The sequence below is a fragment of the Hylobates moloch genome, unplaced genomic scaffold (assembly GCF_009828535.3).
Source record: "Hylobates moloch isolate HMO894 unplaced genomic scaffold, HMol_V3 SCAFFOLD_15, whole genome shotgun sequence".
Taxonomy (NCBI): Eukaryota; Metazoa; Chordata; class Mammalia; order Primates; family Hylobatidae; genus Hylobates; species Hylobates moloch.
In genome coordinates this window covers 98050313-98069548 of record NW_026652290.1, presented here as the reverse complement: position 1 = coordinate 98069548, position 19236 = coordinate 98050313, and the positions used below count along the sequence as shown (strand labels likewise).

Below are 19236 nucleotides of genomic sequence, written 5' to 3'. Positions count from 1 at the left end.
GGTGGCGGGCGCCTGTAGTCCCAGCTACTCAGAGAGGCTGAGGCAGGAGAATGGCGTGAACCCAGGAGGCGGAGCTTGCAGTGAGCCGAGATCGCGCCACTGCACTCCAGCCTGGGCGACAGAGCGAGACTCCGTCTCAAAAAAAAAAAAAAAAAAAAAAAAAATGGGCCGGGGGCTGGGCATGGTGGCTCACGCCTGTAATCCCAGCACTTGGGAGGCTGAGGCGGGTGGATCACAAGGTCAGAAGTTTGAGGCCAGCCTGGCCAACATGGTGAAACCCTGTCTCTACTAAAAATAGAAAAATTAGCCAGATGTGGTGGCGTATGCCAATAATCCCAGCTACTTCATCTGAGGTCAGGAGTTCAAGACCAGCCTGGCCAATATGGCGAAACTCCGTCTCTACTAAAAATACAAAAATTAGCCTGGTGTGGTGGCGGGCGCCTGTAGTCCCAGCTATTCGGGAAGCTGAGGCAGGAGAATCGCTTGAACCTGAGAGGCGGAGGTTGCGGTGAGCCGAGATCGCACCATTGCATTCCAGGCTGGGCAAGCCTAGGAGACAAGAGCGAAACTGTCTCAAAAAAACAATTAATTAAAATAAATCAGTGCCATAGGCTGTTGGTAGACAGTGGGTTCCTAGAGTGGAGCAGAGAAGGGCTGGAAGGGGTCGCCTGCATCCAGCCCCGCTCCCTGTGCTTCTCGGGGGGCAGCAGGGCTGGCTGCTGCTGTGGAGCCCACAGTGGGGTTCTGTGTGGGGGCAGCTGTGCTGGGGCGGCTGTGCGGGTGCGGCTTTGCGGGTGCCGCTGTGCGGTGCAGCTGTGCGGGGGGGGGGTGCTGTACGGGGGCGGGCAGAAGGCCGCCATGCCTCCCTTCCCCTTTCCACCCCAGTGAGAGTGGGCTCGAAGGCAGGGAGTGTGCCCGCCTTGTGGAGCCTCCACAGAGGCACCCAGGGCTGCCGTGAGCACACAGTCTGGCAGCGTCCCACGGCCCTCCCCTTTCCTGTCACTTCCACCTGTTGCAAAACACTGTGCTTTCGTGTCTTTTCTTTCTACCTGTTTGGAAATGTGAAAATCACCGCTGCCGTAGGAAACGGGGCCAGATCCCGGCTGTGGCTCTCCCATCCGCACCGCCCCCGTGGTGTCCAGCCAGGAGGTGGGAGGTGGGCGGCACTCAGTGTGCGTGCTTGCGGCGATGATTGGCAGATGCTTGCCTATAGTAAAGAGGATTTTCGCGAGTTGGGAGTCAGTCCTGGACTTTGTAGGTCTTTACATCCCAGGCGGCCTTTGTGGGGTCCCAGCATCTGCTCAGGCCCCTGCGCCAGCCACGTGAGGCCTGGGTGTCCTCGAGGCCTCTGTTCGTGCCCCTCTCTGGGCAGCGGGAGGGACAGCTCTGAGACCCAGCGGGAGCTCAGGGGCTGGGCAGCCGCAGAACAGCGGGGGTGATGGGTCCACTGGGGGTTCTGGGCTGCGCGCACAGTGGGCTTCCGGTGCCCAGCCAGCTGGGGCGGGCCTGGAATGTTGGTTCCTCGCGCAGGATCTGCGGCGCTGCTGTAGCTGTCGAGGAATCAGTGAGGCGGCTGCACGGCCCGTATGTCCCACCAACGCCACCGTGTTGCTTAAATTGGACTCCATTTTCTTTTTTTTTTTTCTTTTTATTTATTTATTTATTTATTTTTGAGACGGAGTCTCGCTCTTTCGCCCAGGCTGGAGTGCAGAGGCGCGATCTCAGCTCACTGCAAGCTCCGCCACCCGGGGTTCACGCCATTCTCCTGCCTCAGTCTCCCGCGTAGCTGGGACTACAGGCGCCCGCCACCACGCCCGGCTAATTTTTTGTATTTTTAGTAGAGACGGGGTTTCACTGTGTTAGCCAGGATGGTCTCGATCTCCTGACCTCGTGATCCACCCGCCTCGGCCTCCCAAAGTGCTGGGATTACAGCGTGAGCCACCGCGCACGGCCTGGACTCAATTTTCTTAACAGCTTTTTTTTTTTTTGGAGACAGGGTCTCACTGTATCGCCAAGAATGGAGTGCAGTGGCGCAATCATAGCTCTGGGCTCAGGTGACCCTCCTGCCCCCAAGGTAGCTGGGACTGCAGATGTGCACCACCACACCCGGCTAGTTTTTTGTAGAGATGGGATTTCGCCATGTTGTCCAGGCTGGTCTCAAACTCCTAGATTCAAGCTTATCCGCCTGCCTGGGCCTCCCAGACTGCTGGGATTACAGGCACGAGCCACTGCTTCGCCACGTTCAACTTTTATTTATTTATTTACTTATTTATTTTTGAGATGGAGTCTCGCTCTGTCCCCCAGGCTGGAGTGCTGTGGCACAATCTTGGCTCACTGCAAGCTCCACCTCAGCCTCTCAAGTAAGCTGGGACTACAGGTGCCTGCCACCACACCTGGCTAATTTTGTTTTTGTATTTTTCATAGAGACAGGGTTTCACCGTGTTAGCCAGGATGGTCTCGATCTCCTGACCTTGTGATCTACCCACCTCGGCCTCCCAAAGTACTGGGATTACAGGCATGAGTCACCGCGCCCGGCCCACCTTTTTATTTTTTATTTTACAGAGACAAGGTCTCGCTGTATTGCCCAGGCTGGTCTTGAACCCCTGACCTTAAGTAATCCTCCCTGGCCTCCCAAAGTACTGGGATTACAGGTGTAAGCCATAGCACTGGGCCTAAAGTTCACCTTTTTTTTTTTTTTTTGAGACGGAGTCTTGCTCTCGCTCACACTGGAGTGCAGTGGCACGATCTCGGCTCACTGCAAGCTCCGCCTCCTGGGTTCAAGCAATTCTACTGCCTCAGCCTCCGGAGTAGCTGGGACTACAGGTGCCCGCCACCATGCCCGGCTAATTTTTTTGTATTTTTAGTAGAGACGGGGTTTCACCGTGTTGGCCAGGATGGTCTCAGTCTCCTGACCTCGTGATCCGCCCGCCTCAGCCTCCCAAAGTGCTGGGGTTATAGGCCTGAGCCACCGCGCCCGGCCAAGTTCACCTTTTTGAAGTGTGTAATTCAGTGGCATCTAGTACATTGACAGAGTTGCACAACTGTCACCTCTGTCAGCTTCCAGAACATTGTCATTACCCAAGAAGGAAACACTGTCTCCATCAGCCATCACTCCCCATTCCCTCCCCAGTCCCGGCACCCACGCATTCCCTTCCTGCCTCTGGTTGGGCCTGTCCTGAACATTTCACATGAGTGGCATGACACACCGCGTGGCCTTTTGTGTCTGGCTTGTCTCACGGAGTGTGCTGTCCTCAAGGTGCATCTGCGCCGCGGCCTGGGTCTGAGCCTCGCTACTGTTCACAGCTGTGTCACGTTCCAGTGTGTGGAGGGCTGTGCTGCGTTTGACGGCTCATCTGTGGCTGGACACTTGGGCTGCTCCTGCCTCTGCCTGTGAATCATGGCTGCTCCGAGGTGCCACGTTAGAGCACCTAACTTCAGTGCACGTGCGCTTAGCCGGCGTCCCTCTCGAATCCTCGAGGGCCTTGTTTCAGCCGCCTCAGGAGGGATTCAGGGACCAGGGCACGCGGGTCTGGAGCTGGGAGTTCCTGGGTCTCCATGTGCCTCCCAGTCTTGCTCTGAGCCGTGGGAGGCCGGGGCGAGGGCCGGGCCCATCTCTTCCCTGTATGATCTGTTTCTAGGCAGACGGAGGCTCCTACCCCCACCTCTCTGTGAGCTTGAGTGGCATTTATGAGTCTCCTTCCTATTTCCTGTCCTGTTAATCAACAAGTCAGCTAAACAGTCCACGCTGCCTGGGCAAGCCCAGTGGGTCCCTAACGTGGCACCTCGGAGCGGCTGGCGATGCCCCAAGAGCCGGGCTTCCCCTCTGGACACTCTTCCTGTTCCTTGCCAAGCTCTCCTCTTCTGCTCTTTTTCTGGCTGGAGACGTCAGAGGAAGCCTGGCAATCTAGAGAAGCTGATGTGCCCCCAGCATCCCAGAGGTGACTGCCACCAGGCGGGGGGCGGCTTCACCCCCACTCCTCCACTGGCATAAATTGGGGGATGCACGTGCCTGCGCAGAATGCCTTGGTCCCTTTTAATTAAACAGACAACCCAGTGTCCCTCGGTCTATGCTGACCTGTTCAGGAGTGCCTGGGCTGTTCCACGTTTCAGCTGCCGTGCATCCTGCTGCTGTGAAGTGTCGCTGTTGAGGTGGAGGCAGGGCAAGGCGCCTTCGGTGAGGGTGGGTTCCTCCTGTGCCCGTTTCCCCATCTGTAGAATGAGGGCTCGTGGGGGAGACGTGGTGTCGGCAGGTGGTGGCCGGCGCAGGGAGGTTTCCGGGAGGGAGTCCTCCACCCTCATTTGCTTTTAGGGCCGTGCAGCCGCCCGAGCGGCCCCCACGAGGCTCTGAGGCTGCATGCAGGTTGAGCCCCTGGCCTCACTGCCCCTCCTCAGGGTTAGGACTGTGCTGGAGCCTGGGTGGGTGTGGGGTGGTCCCTGCACAGGCAGCAGGAGGTGGGCAAGAGCGGTGCTGGACCTGAGGGCCCGTGGCTCCCTCAGCCCCACTGAGGAGGCTGGAACAGTGTCCTGGGCCACCTTCCCTGCCGGTAGCCGGCTCCTGCCGAGGGAGGGGGTGCTTTCGCCTCGTGGTGGAGCATCAGGCTCTTGGGGCCTGTGCGTCCGAGCATCTGGCCTCTGGTGTCTGAAAACAGCACCTTCCCCGCCCCCTACCACCGCATCTCCTCTGAATAGAAGGCAAGTCTTGCCTCCCAGGAATGGCCTGTGACCCTCATCAGCGGGGGAGGTTAGTGGCACACAGAGCCCTGGGGAACAAGGGGATCTGGGGCTGAGCCAGGCCTCTCGGGCCCACCCCAAGCTTTCCTGAGCAGCCTGGCAGGCAGGAAGGCGCTGGGCCCTGGGGCCTTCGCTGGGCCCAGCCTGGCCCTCAGCGTCCCTCTCAATGCTCTGGGCGCCTGCCAGGCTGTGGACACAGGCCCCGGCCAGCTCTATAAATAACCTTGCTGGGCCCTGCTGGGAATTGGTGCCACCACCACATAGCCCAGAGAGAACGGAAACGCAGGGCTTCCTAGCGAGCAGACCAGGCCCGCGGTGACCAGTGGAAGTGGGGGACGCTTCTCAGGGCTGGGCAGCCCGGCAGGGTACCAGGCACAGCCGGGGCCCGGAACCAGTTGCTCACTGGCTCCTCTTCTGGGGGACTGTGTCCCTCTGTGCCCCTGTCCCCATCACCCACCTTCCTTTCCCTTCATCCTGCTCTCCTAGCCCCTTCCCAAGCTGGCGGCCCCTTGTCCAGGCCCAGCCCCAGCACAGCCTGCAGCCGTGGCAGAGCCCAGGCCTTGGCCTTCTGAGGTTGCCCTGAGGGCAGTGAGCAGTGAGCCTTGGGACTGGTGCACTGGGAGGGAGAGGTGAGCCAAGGGTTCCTGCAAGAGGCAGCCCTGAGCTGGGGGTGGGGAAGGCTGGGTGACGGGAGCCCTGAGCTGGGGGTGGGGAAGGCTGGGTGACGGGACACCCCCGACACTCCAAGTTTTTTTTTTTTTGTTTTTTGTTTTTTTTTGAGATGGAGTCTTGCTCTGTTGCCCAGGCTGAAGTGCAGTGGTGCGATCTTGGCTCACTGCAACCTCCGCCTCCCAGGTTCAAGTGATTCTCCTGCCTCAGCCTCCTGAATAGCTGGGATTACAGGCGCCCATCACCATGCCCGGCTTATTTTTGTATTTTTAGTAGAGACGAGGTTTCACCATGTTGGCCAGGCTGGTTTCGAACTCCTGACCTCAGGTGATCCTCCCGCCTCGGCCTCCCAAAGTGTTGGGATTACAGGCGTGAGTCGCTGTGCCCGGCCCCCCAGCTGTTTTTTATGCTCCATGCTTGGGCTTCCTGTTAAGAATTTAAAAAAAAAAAAAAAAAAAAAAAAACTATGGAGATGGAATTTGCATATTGTATAACTCACTCATTCACAGTGTACTATTCAGTGGCATTAAGTACATTCACACGGGCTGTGCAACCACTACTTCTAATTCCAGAACATTCTGTCACCCCAAAAGCAAGCCCCATTCCCATTGTGTCACTCTCCATCCCCTCCACCAGCTCCTGGCCACTCTGAATCCACTTCCTGGCTCTGGATTGGCTTGTCCTGGATATTGCATAGAAATGGGATCCTTTCGGCCGGGCGCGGTGGCTCACTAGGGCAAGAGATCCAGACCATCCTGGCCAACATGGTGAAACCCCCATCTCTACTAAAAATACAAAAATTAGCTGGGCGTAGTTGCGGGCACCTGTAGTCCCAGCTACTCGGGAGGCCGAGGCAGGAGAAATCGCTTGAACCTGGGAGGCGGAGGTTGCAGTGAGCTGAGATCATGCCATTGCACTCTGGCCTGGCGACAGAGTGAGACTCCATCTCAAAGAAAAGAAACAAAAAAAATGAGATCCTGTCATCCCAGCACTTTCTGAGGCCGAGGTGGGCAGATCACTTGAGCCTAGTAGTTCGAACGAGACGAGCCTGGGCAGCACGGTGAAACTGTCTCTCCTAAAATACAAAAATTAGCTGGGCATGGTAGCACACGTCTGTAGTCCCAGCTACTTGCGGGGCTGAGATGGGAAGATCGCTTGAGCCTGGGAGGTGCACTCCAGCCTGGGCGACAGGGAAACCCTGTCTCAAAAAAAAAAAAAAAGACACCACACACTGTGTGTCCTTTAGTGTCTGGCATCTCTCAGTGTGACATCCTCAAGGTGCATCTAGGCTGTGGCTCGAGTCAGAGCCTCACTGGTTTTTGTGACTGAATCGTGTTAAGTGCGTGGATGGGCTGTGCTGATCCTCATCTGTGGAAGGGCCCCTGGGTGGTTCCACATCTCGGCTGCTGTGCGTCCTGCTGTGAGCATCTTGTGCTCTGTTTCTGCGTGGCGTGTGCTGTTCTTCAGGGTGTGTACCTGGGAGTGGAGCTGCTGGCTCACAGGGTAACGGACCTTTGGAGAAGCTGCAGATACTTCCACGCCCACCCACTGGGTGTGAGGGCCTGGCTCGTCATTTTTTTGTTTTGTTTTATTTTTTCTTTTATGAGACAGGGTCTTATTCTGTTGTCCAGGCTGGAGTGCAGTAGCACGATCACAGGTAACTACAGGCTCAAGTGATCCTCCCACCTCAGCCTCCCGAATAGCTAGGACTTAAGGCACGCACCTCCATGCCCGGCTAGCTTTTGTATTTTTAGTAGAGACAGGGTTTCGCCATGCTGCTCAGGCTGGTCTCAAACTCCTGAGCTCAGGTGATCCATCTGCCTCGGCCTCCTGTAGTGCTGGGAGAAATGAAGTCTGCGACAGGGCGGCAGCTGCAGAGGGGGCCGTGCTCTGTGGCCTGTGGAGGGGGCCGTGCTCTGTGGCCTGCGGAGGGGGCCATGCTCTGTGGCCTGTTGGGCCCGACCCTTGTGCAGGTGGGTGGGCGTGGCAGGACCCCGCAATGTCTCTTTCTGTGGCGTCTCCATCTCCGGGTGCGCCTTCCTATGGGCCACCTTCCAGCTCACCCGCGGCCCACCCTCCAAGGAGTGGGACCCTCGGAGTTGGGAGTCCTTGGCAGCGGGGGACTGTACCGTGTGACGGAGCCATCACCAGGGCTCCAACTCACCCTGGCTCCTGCCGCGGTCTGGGCCCCATCTGTGCTACCGTTGCAATAGTCTGGTTTCTAGGAAGCAAAACTGCTACTGAGTTACAAAGCTCAATTAAGAGTGTCCTTTGGGAGGCCGAGGCGGGCGGATCACAAGGTCAGGAGATCGAGGCCATCTTGGCCAACATGGTGAAACCCTGTCTCTACTAAAATACAAAAAATTAGCCGGCTGTGGTGACACGCGCCTGTAGTCCCAGCTACTCGGGAGGCTGAGGCAGGGAAATCACTTGAACCCGGGAGGCGGAGGTTGCAGTGAGCTGAGATTGGGCCACTGTGCTCCAGCCTGGGCGACAGAGCAAGACTCCATCTCAAAAAAAAAAAAAAAAAAAAAAAAAAGAGTGTCCTAACTGTGTCCTCCAAAGCCCTCGCCAGCTGGTGACGGACTGGAGGGTGCTGTGCTCCCATCCCCTACGGCCCTGAGCCTGGACATGTGGCCCCTGCAGGGCCCTTTCCCAGCACTGTGAACTCACAGCTTCTCTCTACGGAAGGGAGGCGGTATGCACTTCCGTGGGGAGATGGGGAGGCCGACTCCAGGGATCCAGGCCATCATCCTGACGTCGGGTTGGCTGATGCACCCCTGTCCTCTCTGTCCCAGGGAGATTCAACTGCTGAGGAGGTTACGGCACAGAAATGTCATCCAGCTGGTGGATGTGCTGTACAACGAAGAGAAGCAGAAAATATATCCTTTCCGGTGTTGGGGCCGTGGGCCTCCGTGGGAAGGGCTGGGGCTCTGGGTCCGCCTGCCCCGAGGCCTGCTCCCCTTCCTGTCTCCTTGAAGGAGACTGGTACATGAGGGCAGCGACCTTCCCTCGTTCCCCGGAAGTCAGCCATGGTGGCAATGGCTGGGCAGCTTGCTGAAAGGGGCCCTGAGCCCCGGCCCCTGTGTCTTGGGCCCGTGGGGTGTCAAGGCCCTTTTTCCTCATAGCCTCCTCCCAGGCTAACAAGGGGTGTGGCCAGGGTCTGCCCGAGACAGGCCATGGAGGCTGAGCGTTGTGGGCCATTTTGGTCGTGGCTGGGCGTGTCCTCGTGTCATCTGTGGACGCCCCGCATGGGTCTTACGGGCACAGCCTCCCTACGGGGACTTTGCTTCCTGAGGCCCCGTGCCCAGAGCAAGAGCCAGAAGTGGTCCTGAGGCTGGACTGTGTTCCCTGAGCCGCGCGGTCAGGGGCGCTGGGCCCGTCCTGCGTGGACCTGAGCCTGCTTGTGGGGACGTCCAGGAGGCACCATCCCCCGCCCACGGGTGAGGTGGGGGACGTGAGCCCCGCAGGAACGCGGCCCCAAGAGTCAGCCCTGCCCTCCACTTCCCCGTAGGCTCCTTCCTCCTGGGACGCTGGGGCCCCTTGGGCCTTTTCAGAGGGGTTGCTGAGGGTAGGGCGGGCCTTGGTCCCAAGGAGGGGCAGGGTGGGTGCAGAGGGTCCCTCCAGAGCCCCTTCTCTGGCCCCGTGCTCCCCAGGCCTGTGAGTGGGGCCGCCCCCTGAGCTGTGTGTCCTTAGCGCCCCACGTATATGGTGATGGAGTACTGCGTGTGTGGCATGCAGGAAATGCTGGACAGCGTGCCGGAGAAGCGTTTCCCAGTGTGCCAGGCCCACGGGTGCGTGCGCGGGGCAGGGGCCAGGGTGGGGCGGGGGCCTGGGGCCAGGCAGGGCAGGCTCCTTTCCGTGTGGCCACACTGCTTGCTTGTCTGATGTTCATTGACATGAAGGCCCAAGTTTTTTTGTTTTTTGTTTTTTTTTGAGACGGAGTCTCACTGTGTCACCCAGGCTGGAGTGCAGTGGTGCGATCTCGGCTCACTGCAAGCTCTGCCTCCCGGGTTCACGCCATTCTCCTGCCTCAGCCTCCCGAGTAGCTGGGACTACAGGCATCTGCCACCATGCTCGGCTAATTTTTTGTATTTTTAGTAGAGACGAGGTTTCACCATGTTAGCCAGGATGGTCTCGAACTCCTGACCTCGTGATCCGCCTGCCTCGGCCTCCCAAAGTGCTAGGATTACAGGCGTGAGCCACTGCGCCCGGCCCTGTGAAGGCCCAAGTTTTTAAAAACAGTTTTGGGGTCCCCCGTGTGTGGCATCCACAGGCAGGGCTGCTGCCAACCTCCCGCCTCCATCTTTGCTGGGCCTGCTTCCAGCCCGTCGCTGGTAGCCGCCTGCCCCAACCGGATCTCCTGGATGCAGGTCTGGTGGCCTCAGAGTCAGGGCCCCTTGCTGCTGCAGGACCGCAGGGGCAGGGAGGGGCCTGCTGTTCCAGCAAGACTTTGGGGTGCAGCCAGCCTGTGGCCCACAGGAAAATGAGACCTGTGGGCATCCGGGGCCCTGCCAGACGTGGCTCGGCTGGAGACGAGGGTGGTCACTGCAGGCGCAGGTGTGGCTCCCTGCTGGACCCAGCCTTTCCTCTGTCCTGTGTGCCTGGACCTCTGTGACTTCCCAGCTGGGCCTGTGGTGTTTGGGAGGCTCCCAGGCAGCTGCAAAGGGGACCCCTGTGAGGGACAGGGAGGCCTCGGCCCCAAGACAGGTGTGTGCTGCCCGCAGGTACTTCTGTCAGCTGATTGACGGCCTGGAGTACCTGCACAGCCAGGGCATCGTGCACAAGGACATCAAGCCTGGGAACCTGCTGCTCACCACCGGTGGCACCCTCAAAATCTCCGACCTGGGCGTGGCCGAGGTAGGCACGTGCTAGGGGGGGCCCTGGGGCGCCCCCTCCCGGGCACTCCCTGAGGGCTGCACGGCACCGCCACAGGCACTGCACCCGTTCGCGGCGGATGACACCTGCCGGACCAGCCAGGGCTCCCCGGCTTTCCAGCCGCCCGAGATTGCCAACGGCCTGGACACCTTCTCCGGCTTCAAGGTGGACATCTGGTCAGCTGGGGTCACCCTGTAAGTGCCCCGGCCCCCCGACACTCACCGCACGCACACTCCGAGGGGCCTCTGCGTCTTGGGCAGCTGCCGGCCTGTGGGTGCAGGGCGTGGCCACCAGCCCAGACCCTCTCTGGCCACAGCCGCTGTGGGGTGCTTACTTTATGGAAATGTAACTCACATGGCAGATGGTGGTTCACCCGTGTGAAGTGCAGCCTGGCCCGTCAGGGATCTTCACAGAGTGGCACAGCCGACTCTCCTCCCAGAGCCCCACAGGGAAGCCAGGCGGGTGACAGCAGCTCCAGGCCCCTTCCCCGGGTGGGTCCAGAGGACACACCCCTCCTACCCGTAGCCTCCACTAGTGGGAGGTGGTGAAGACAGAGGTGTCCTTGAGTCTGCAGGGCCTGTGGTCCAGCAGCCACAGGAGGGCTCTGTCCCTGGGGCAGAGCTGGGGCTCCTAGCATGTCAACCACCTTGACTGACCACGCTTTTCTTACTTCGCCTCGAAATGAAGCTACAACATCACCACGGGTCTGTACCCCTTCGAAGGGGACAACATCTACAAGTTGTTTGAGAACATCGGGAAGGGGAGCTATGCCATCCCAGGCGACTGTGGCCCCCCGCTCTCTGACCTGCTGAAAGGTGGGAACCTCGTCCCTCTGCCCACAGCCCCAGGGAGGCGGGGCTTTTGTGCAGAAATGTAGGGTTGGGGGTGTCAGGTGGGGCGGCTGTTGGCCCCGAGACCCCAGCAGGCATTGAGAGGACTGAGTGGAGAGGCCGGCCTCCCCCCAGGGCCTGGTTTGCCAGGTCCCTCAGCTCCACCCTGCTTCTGGGCCCTGTTCACCCTCTGAATTCCCACCCCAGAGGGCAATGCTGCCCTGAGCCTCCCCCAGCCCCGCCCTCGGGGGCTCCCTGGCTTGCAGGGTCTGTCAGGCTTGTCCTGCTGCACTTTCTGCGCGTGGCAGCAGGTGGCACTGGCCGTCTGTCCATCTGCCCAGTGGCCTTGGGAGAAGGGAACCGCCCTGGCCGTCCAGCCCAGCCCTGTCTCCCTGCCAGCCGCGCACAGGCTGTCCCCGGCATGTCCCATGGAGTGGCCTCTGTCAGGGAGACCACCTATGCACGGGGCCCCCCTTAGGAGCATCCAGGTATATCACCCAGGGCCTGACAACGGAGGCTGGGCCAGCGGGGACGGTTGGTGGGGTCTCGGGCCTGTGCCCAGCTGACTGGCTCCTCGCTGGCTTCTCCTCAGGGATGCTTGAGTACGAGCCGGCCAAGAGGTTCTCCATCCGGCAGATCCGGCAGCACAGGTGAGCGGACCCTGGGGACAGTGGGGCCGAGGCTGCAGGGTGGCCGGCCATGTGGGCAGCTGGTTGAGTGGGCGCCAGAGCAGGGCGTGGTGGGGGTGCCAGGCTGGGCTGGGGCCAGACCTCGTGCAGCGCCCGCAGTTCTCAGGGCCCGAGTGGGGTCTCTGGGCAGTGCCCTGTTACTGGCCAGACCCAGGCCTTGTCCAAGCTGGCGTCTGAGTGAGGACGTGCGTCCGTCCCTGCCCTAGGCGTGGAGACGCGCCGGGAAGGGCACAGCCGTCCTGAACACTGGCGAGAGCCTCACTTTTTTCCTCCTCCTGGGGCTCCCAGCAGCAGGATCTGGCTGGGATCCAGCCCAGGACCCCCAGCTCCATGACAGGGAAGACAGAGCGGTGGGTGGGGTCAGCAGGCCCCACAGTGCTGCCTCCCTCACCTCGTGGGCTCTGCTCCTCTGCACCAGTCCCCGGAGGCCCTTGAGCCCTCTGCTGGAGCCCCGAGGCCACCCACCGAGACTGGCTCTGGGAGTGGGAGTGTCTGGACTCCTGAGTTGCTGGTGCTGATTGTGCCTTGGGGGTCTCTGCACAGCTCAGGGGCAGCTGGGAGCCTGGCGGGGACTGGGGCTGCCCCCCGATAGCCTCCTGGGCTGGGATGTGCTCGTGGCCCCCCAGACCCCGTTCTGGCCTTTGCTGACATCCATCTGGTGGGTGCTGGCTTCTGAGTGCCACCTGGGAGACAGGCCTGGGGCTGGGCCAGGGGGTCAGGCCTCAGGGTGGAGGGGTCATCTGTCAGGCCTAGAGTGAGGTCAGGGCTACAGACTGAGGTCCTGGCAGCCTGCCTGCTCCTGGAGGGCATGGCTGAGTTTCTGTGGTCACAGCTACCCCTTGCACGGCCTGGTCCCAGCTCCTGAGTATGTGGCAGGTACACTGGGCACGGAGGAACTGGGTCGGGCAGCTGGACTGCCCTGGTGCCAGCCTGATGGGCGCCACTACTTCTGGGCGTTTGCAGCTGGTTCCGGAAGAAACATCCTCCAGCTGAGGCACCGGTGCCCATTCCCCCGAGCCCAGACACCAAGGACCGGTGGCGCAGCATGACTGTGGTGCCGTACTTGGAGGACCTGCATGGCGCAGACGAGGACGAGGACCTCTTCGACATCGAGGATGACATCATCTACACTCAGGACTTCACGGTGCCTGGTGAGTCCGGCGGGGGCCCCTGCCCGGCTCCGCTGACTCGGCCGGGACGTCCCACGGGAGCAGGGTGCCTGCCTGTCTGCAACGAGGACAGCTTCTGCCCTCTGGTGGCCAATTCCACGTCCCCAGAGCCTCCAGCCCACCTGCAGGCTGCCTCCGCCCTGGGGACTGCTGGGACACGGCTGAAAGGCCTGGGGTCATGGGGGCACCAGCCCAGGCCTGTCTGGCCAGGAGGGTTCCTCAGGCATCTCTCCGGGTGCTGCCCAGCCAGGCACCGCCCACCGGCCTTGGCCTGAGTCCCAGCGGGAGCAGGCGGGGGAGCCCCAGGGTCAGGGGAGGGTAGGTGAGAGTCAGGGTGCAGGGTGGCCCCTCAGACAGCTGGCATGAGAGGGTCCAGCGGCCCTCCCTCCCGTCGTCCCTGAGGCCTGCCCGCTGGCCCTGATGCTGGCCGCCCTTCTTCCCTAGGTGGCGAGGAGGCGTCTGAGGCAGGGCTTAGAGCGGAGCGCGGCTCACAGAAGAGCGAGGGCTCAGACCTTTGAGGAGAGGAAGTCTCGCGGCCGGCGCCGCAGTAGTGCCTGAGGAGGAGCTCAGGGCCTTAGCGTAGGGGCGGCCTGCACTGGCAGCCAGCCCCTCCCCACCAGGCTCCCATCTTGGCTGTGTTCGGCCCGGGGCTGGGCCGTGTCATAAAGAGTTTTGCAGTGTATCTGCAGGTGGATGCTTGCTGCGCTCGGGCTGGAGCCTGAGGGGGCTTTCTGTTTTACTATTTCATCGGGAAGTGCTGGGCAGGGGCCGGCCTGAGAAGGGGGGTACGCCAGGCAGGTTGGGATGTGAGGACTCACTGCACAGGGTCCACCCCCGGACCCAAGGGTCCCAGAATAGTGGGTGCCCTGCAGAGAGCCCCCCCATGAGGTCCCTCAGCACTCCTGGGCCCCTCAGCAAACCCCTAGGCTCAGCTCAGTAGCTGGTCCCCAGGAGGGTACAGTGTGGGGGCTCCCGAGAAAGCACACTGTATGGGGGTCCCGGGGGGGTGCAGTGTGTTGGGGGGCCCCTGGGAGGGTACAGTGGGGGGCCCCCCAGGAGGATGCAGCATGTAGGGGCCCCCCAGGAGGGTACAGCGTGTGTGGGGCCCCCAGGGTCACAGGGTCTCGACTCCTGGACTCTTGCATTTGCAGCACTGTGGCCATTGTGTCTGGTCTGTTGGGGTGGGAGGCGCTGCTGGGCACCCTGGTCAACAGGGTGTGCTGGGAGGTGGGGGCCCCTCATGGTGCCCATCCTTGGGGCCTGGCTGCAATTTGTCCCCAGGCCCAGGGTCTTCTGCCTTTCAGAGCCCTGGTGCCCTGAGACGGGCAGCCAGGCAAATCCTGGGCAGGGCCAGCCCAGGCAGGTCCCCAGAGTCTCTACTGGGACGTGGACCACACGCTGACCCCCCACGGCCGCCCCTGCAGGCCAGGATCCCTGAGCCAGGACCCGGCACTGGCTTCCCTCCTGGGGACCCTCAGGCCTGTGTGACCTGGGCTGCCCTGGGGTGAGGTGCCTGGGAAGAGGGCAGGGGCTGGGCCACCTTTTTCATGATGCTTCATGACCCTGCTGAGCCCACTGTGGGTGGCGGGAAGGAGTGCCCAGCAGGGGGAAGGGCCGCCGGACCACTCAGCATGGCTGAGTCCTCAGTACTCAGTACTGGGTACTCAGGTGTACGCCCCTCCCACTGCTCAGATGCTGGGGACAGGCTCAACTTGAGGCTTCAGTGTGAGCCCCATCCCTGACCTGCACAGCCCCTTTGCATTGGGGCTGGACAGCCTGGCGCCCTTGGGTCAGGCCGTCCTCCATACTCGGCCTGGGCTGCTGCATCGACCCCTGCGTGCCTCCACTTTGGCCCCACCTGTCCCTACCCAGGATGGGGGTCCTGCTGCCAACACCCAGAGCCCAGGAAAGGGGCTTGGGCTAGTTCCTGGGCACCAGTGCAGACAGGAGTGTGGGGTGGGATAAGGGCCCGGTGGCAGCTGTGCCCACTGATGCAGAGCTTGGGGCACCTTGTCCACAGGGTCTGCCCCACCAGAGACGGGCTGGGCGCAAGCTCAGACCTATGGGTGCAGTTGGTGCCTCCTCACCAAAGTTTTTTGTTTTGTTTTGTTTTGTTTTTTGTTGTTGTTTTTTTTTGAAGACAGAGTCTCTCTCTGTCACCCAGGCTGGAGTGCTGTGGTGCCGTCTTGGCTCACTGCAACCTCCACCTCCCGGATTCAAGCAGTTCTGCCTCAGCCTCCTGAGTAGCTGGGATTACAGGTGCACGCCACCACACCCGGCTAATTTTTGTATTTTTAGTAGAGATGGGGTTTCACCATGTTGGTCAGGCTGGTCTCAAACTCCTAACCTCATGATCCGCCCACCTCGGCCTCCCAAAGTGCTGGGATTACAGGCGTGAACCACCGCACCCGGCCCAAGGTGCTTTTTTAAAGCCAGTGACTTTCTGTGCACATGGGGGCGGGTGTGTGGCAAGTTCTGGAAGCTGCTGAGTCAGCCACTGGTCCCTTCTCAGAGCTGGGGCTCTGCACTGGGCACATGAGCTCTGGGGCAGCCTCCCACTGACTTCGCCCAGGAGGGGCCTCGGGGATGGCTCGGCAGCCAGTGTGTTCGCGGGGTCCTCGCCGACCACCACGGCTCCTGGCAGGGACAGCACGTGGGCAGCTTCCTGCACTTCCCCCTGCCATTGTGAGGACAGTGTCCACCTGGGCAGGGTGGGCAGCCGCAGGCCTGTGGGTTTCACCAGGGTGCTGGTGATGGTTGGTGGCTGCCAGGGACTGGGGGCAGCTGGGGGCCCTGGCAGGCTGAGCTCTACTCCCCGCATGGTTCTGTGCTGGCATTTTGCTTGCCTGGCCTGAGCCTGGCCCTCCTGTGTCCTCACAGGTGAGCATGTGGCGGCTCCTGCGCCTCTAGAACCAACCATGGGCCAGGGTGCCCCAGGGAAGCACTGGAGGGTCCTGCCCTGTCAGCTTGCCTCCTACTCAGGAGGACCCTGCAGTCAGTACCTGGGTGGGGTCCCACCTGGGGCCATGGCAGGTGCAACAGATGGGGTGGAGGGGACACTCCTGCCCAGGCCATCTGTGGGAGGCTCAGCCCCGGGAGGTGCCTCCCAGAGCTGCTGGGGGGTAGCATTTCAGGCTGGAGACACCTGGGCCCAACCCGGGGGTGGGCATGGCCTGGGCCGCAGCTGTAAGTGCCTCCCTGTGGTGGGGGCCAGCCAGGTCCCTGCGGCTCTGGGAGTGCACCCCTCAGCTCAGACCACACTTGCCGTCTCCCTCCCAGGACAGGTCCCAGAAGAGGAGGCCAGTCAGAATGGACAGAGCCGGGGCCTCCCCAAGGCCGTGTGTATGAATGGCACAGAGGCGGCGCAGCTGAGCACCAAATCCAAGGCGGAGGGCCGGGCCCCCAACCCTGCCCGCAAGGCCTGCTCCGCCAGCAGCAAGATCCGCCGACTGTCGGCCTGCAAGCAGCAGTGAGGGTGGCCGCCTGCAGGTGGGGCGCGGCGGGGCCCGGGTGGGGCATGTGGGGAGAACGCATGGATGCCACAGCCAGCCGTGAGCATAGCCCGCGCCAGTCATGGTGACTGTCACACGGCTGCGCGTAGTTGCCATGTGGCCTTTGGGTGGCTTGGCCACGTAGCAATCCCCATTGAGGGTGCTATCTCGGGGCCTGGTCACGGAGGCCTACGTGTGGCGGGGTTCTGGGGGGGGCGTGCCATCCTCACAGCCACCTCTCAGAGTGGGTGCATTCTGAGGACCCTGCCCTGGGCCTGGCGCCCCTCCCCAGGCCCGGCTGCTCCCAGGAAAGGCTTACGCTGGGCTCAGCCCAGAGGCTTTTGAGCACCGGTGGGTGGTGGGTGGTGGGTGGTGCGGAGGGGCCGCGGCCTCCATGACCCTGCCGGGGTGCCCCAGGCTCTGAGCCAGCTGCCAAGTCTGGGTGAGGCTGAGTTGCGCGGGATGCTGCCTTTTGTCTCCCTGTGTGCCTGCCTCCTCTCCCAGCCGCAGCCCCAGCCCTGGGTGGGAGACGGAGCCCCAGAGGTGTCAGAGACCCTTGTCACCTGCTGAGGATGTGGGGTGGATGGGGGGCCTGAGGCTGAAGCCCCTGCCTTGCCACAGTCCCTCTCCCAGGTTTTGGGGGCCACCGCCTGAGTTACATGTCTGTCCCCAAATGGGCGCCCACAGCCCATCCACCAGCGTCAGAGTCCGCCAGGCCCCACTGCAAGAGGCCACACTTAATGTACCCCAGGAGTGACTCAAGGGTGGCCTTCTCTGCTGCCCCCCAGGAGTCCGGTAGCCCCATGACTGCACCTCAGCTTCTCCATCCTCCCAGGGGCCCACGGGAAGCCGAGAACCGGTGCCCAGGTTGACTTCTTCCGTCCTCCTTCCACCCTGCAGCCCGTGTCCAGGTGCCCGTGCCAGGCCCTCCTCAGTCTTCCTGCTGGTCCCACCCGCCCTCCCGGAGAGGTGGCCGCCATGCTTCTGTGCCGACCACGCCCCAGGACCTCCGGAGCACCCTGCAGGGCCGGGCAGGGGGACAGCAGGGACCGGGCGCAGCCCTCCCCTCGGCCGCCCGGCAGTGCACGCGGCTTGTTGACTTTGCAGCCCCGGGCGGAGCCTTCCCGGGCGGGCGAGGGAGGAGGGAGGCCGCCTCGATGCACTTTACGTGGAGACTACTGGCCCCGCCCGTGGCCTCGTGCTCCGCAGGGCGCCCAGCGCCATCCGGTGGCCCCGCGGCACACCAGCTGGCGGGTGTGGAGACCAGGCTCCTGACCCCGCCATGCATGCAGCACCACCTGGAAGCCGCGCGGCCGCTTTGGTTTTTAGTTTGGTTGGTTCCATTTTCCCTTTTTTTTTTTTTTTTTTAAGAAAAAATAAAAGGTGGATTTGAGCTGTGGCTGTGAGGGGTGTTTGGGAGCTGCTGGGTGGCAGGGGGGCTGTGGGGTCGGGCTCACGTCGCAGCCGCCTTTGCGCTCTCGGGTCACCCCGCTTTGGCGGCCCGGCCGGAGGGCAGGACCCTCACCTCTCGCCCAAGGCCACTGCGCTCTTGGGACCCCAGAGAAAACCTGGAGCAAGCAGGAGTGTGCAGTCAATATTTATATCATCCAGAAAAGAAAAACACGAGAAACGCCATCGCGGGATGGTGCAGACGCGGCGGGGGCTCGGAGGGTGCCGTGCGGGCGAGGCCGCCCAAATTTGGCAATAAATAAAGCTTGGGAAGCTTGGACCTGGCCGTCTGGGTTTTGTTCGCGTCTCAACATGGATGGGGCGGCAGCGGGGCGGGCGCCATTCACATGCGGAGGGCAGCGGGGACTCGGGGCGCGGGAGGGCCGGGGCCGGCTCCCTCAGGGCCGGCGGCAGCAGCGGTGGCGGCGCGGTTATTGCTCGGAGGCGGCGCAGGCTGCCGCCAGCACACGCCGCAGTGAGGTAAACGGTCTCGGAGGTCGGCAGTCACGGCGTTGAGCCGCCTCCCGGCCCAGGGCGGCGAACTCGTCTGCGACCATTAGCGCCCCCCGGCCCCAGCCCGGGCGAGCTCGCGCACGCGCCCAGCACACGGCGGCTCCATCGGGCCCGGTGGGCTGCGCGTCCCTCGGGTGGCGGGCCCGTTCGGCACTGAGGGCGATTGGTCGTTGTCCTCAGGAGCCCGAAGCTGAGAGCCGTTCACGCCCCTTCCTTCCCGCCTAGCCGGGGTCTCCGCGCCCCACGCCTCACGACGCCCAGCACCCGGCAAGCACCGGGGAGAGCAGTGCGCACTTCGGCGGCGCGAGGGCGGCCGGGGCTCTGCGCGTGCGCCCTGAAACGGCGAGCGCGCCTCAGTCGCCCCGCGCGTGCGCGAAGGGCCCGCGGTCCCCGCACATTCGCGTCGGGGCGTAGCGCCCCCACGTCTCTCCCGCCGCCGAGGCCCCGCGCGGCGCCGGAGAAGCTGCCAGAGAGATGGGCCCAGGACGCGGGACTTAGGCCGGGCTGTGGTCGGGGGACGTGGGGGCGGCGGCGACCAACGCGGGAGTCGCCACGACGGGCTCGGCGAGGCGCGGCGGAAAGAGTCTCTCGTCGAGGCCAGCCGCCAGCTTGTCCAGCAGCGACCCGGGGGGTACGACGCACAGGCCCGAGCCGGGGCACCCCCCGCCGCCCGGCTCCTCCTCGATGACGGGGATGGCGGGATCGTCGCCGGCGCCGCCCAGGCTGCGGCCGTCGGGCGGGCCGTCCACGCTGTCGCCGCGCCGCAAGGGCGCACGCACGGGTCGGGCCGCGCCGGCAGGCGGTGCCGGGGTTCCGG

At 62.6% G+C, this 19236-nt stretch overlaps 1 protein-coding gene across 1 annotated transcript in view; it reads left to right on the top strand.

Annotated features, from left to right (window-relative positions):
* Nucleotides 1-17464, top strand: part of STK11 (serine/threonine kinase 11) — a 23027-nt gene extending 5563 nt beyond the window's left edge. Inside the window, exons 3-13 of the mRNA XM_032177262.2 lie at nucleotides 4111-4174; nucleotides 5218-5360; nucleotides 8199-8282; nucleotides 9105-9194; nucleotides 10128-10260; nucleotides 10336-10472; nucleotides 10966-11093; nucleotides 11701-11758; nucleotides 12761-12948; nucleotides 16246-16455; nucleotides 17358-17464. Coding sequence (XP_032033153.2) covers nucleotides 4111-4174; nucleotides 5218-5360; nucleotides 8199-8282; nucleotides 9105-9194; nucleotides 10128-10260; nucleotides 10336-10472; nucleotides 10966-11093; nucleotides 11701-11758; nucleotides 12761-12948; nucleotides 16246-16439 — 1219 coding nt within the window. The 3' untranslated portion in view covers nucleotides 16440-16455; nucleotides 17358-17464. The remainder of the gene's footprint in view (nucleotides 1-4110; nucleotides 4175-5217; nucleotides 5361-8198; nucleotides 8283-9104; nucleotides 9195-10127; nucleotides 10261-10335; nucleotides 10473-10965; nucleotides 11094-11700; nucleotides 11759-12760; nucleotides 12949-16245; nucleotides 16456-17357) is intronic.
* The last annotated feature ends 1772 nt before the right edge of the window (nucleotides 17465-19236 follow it).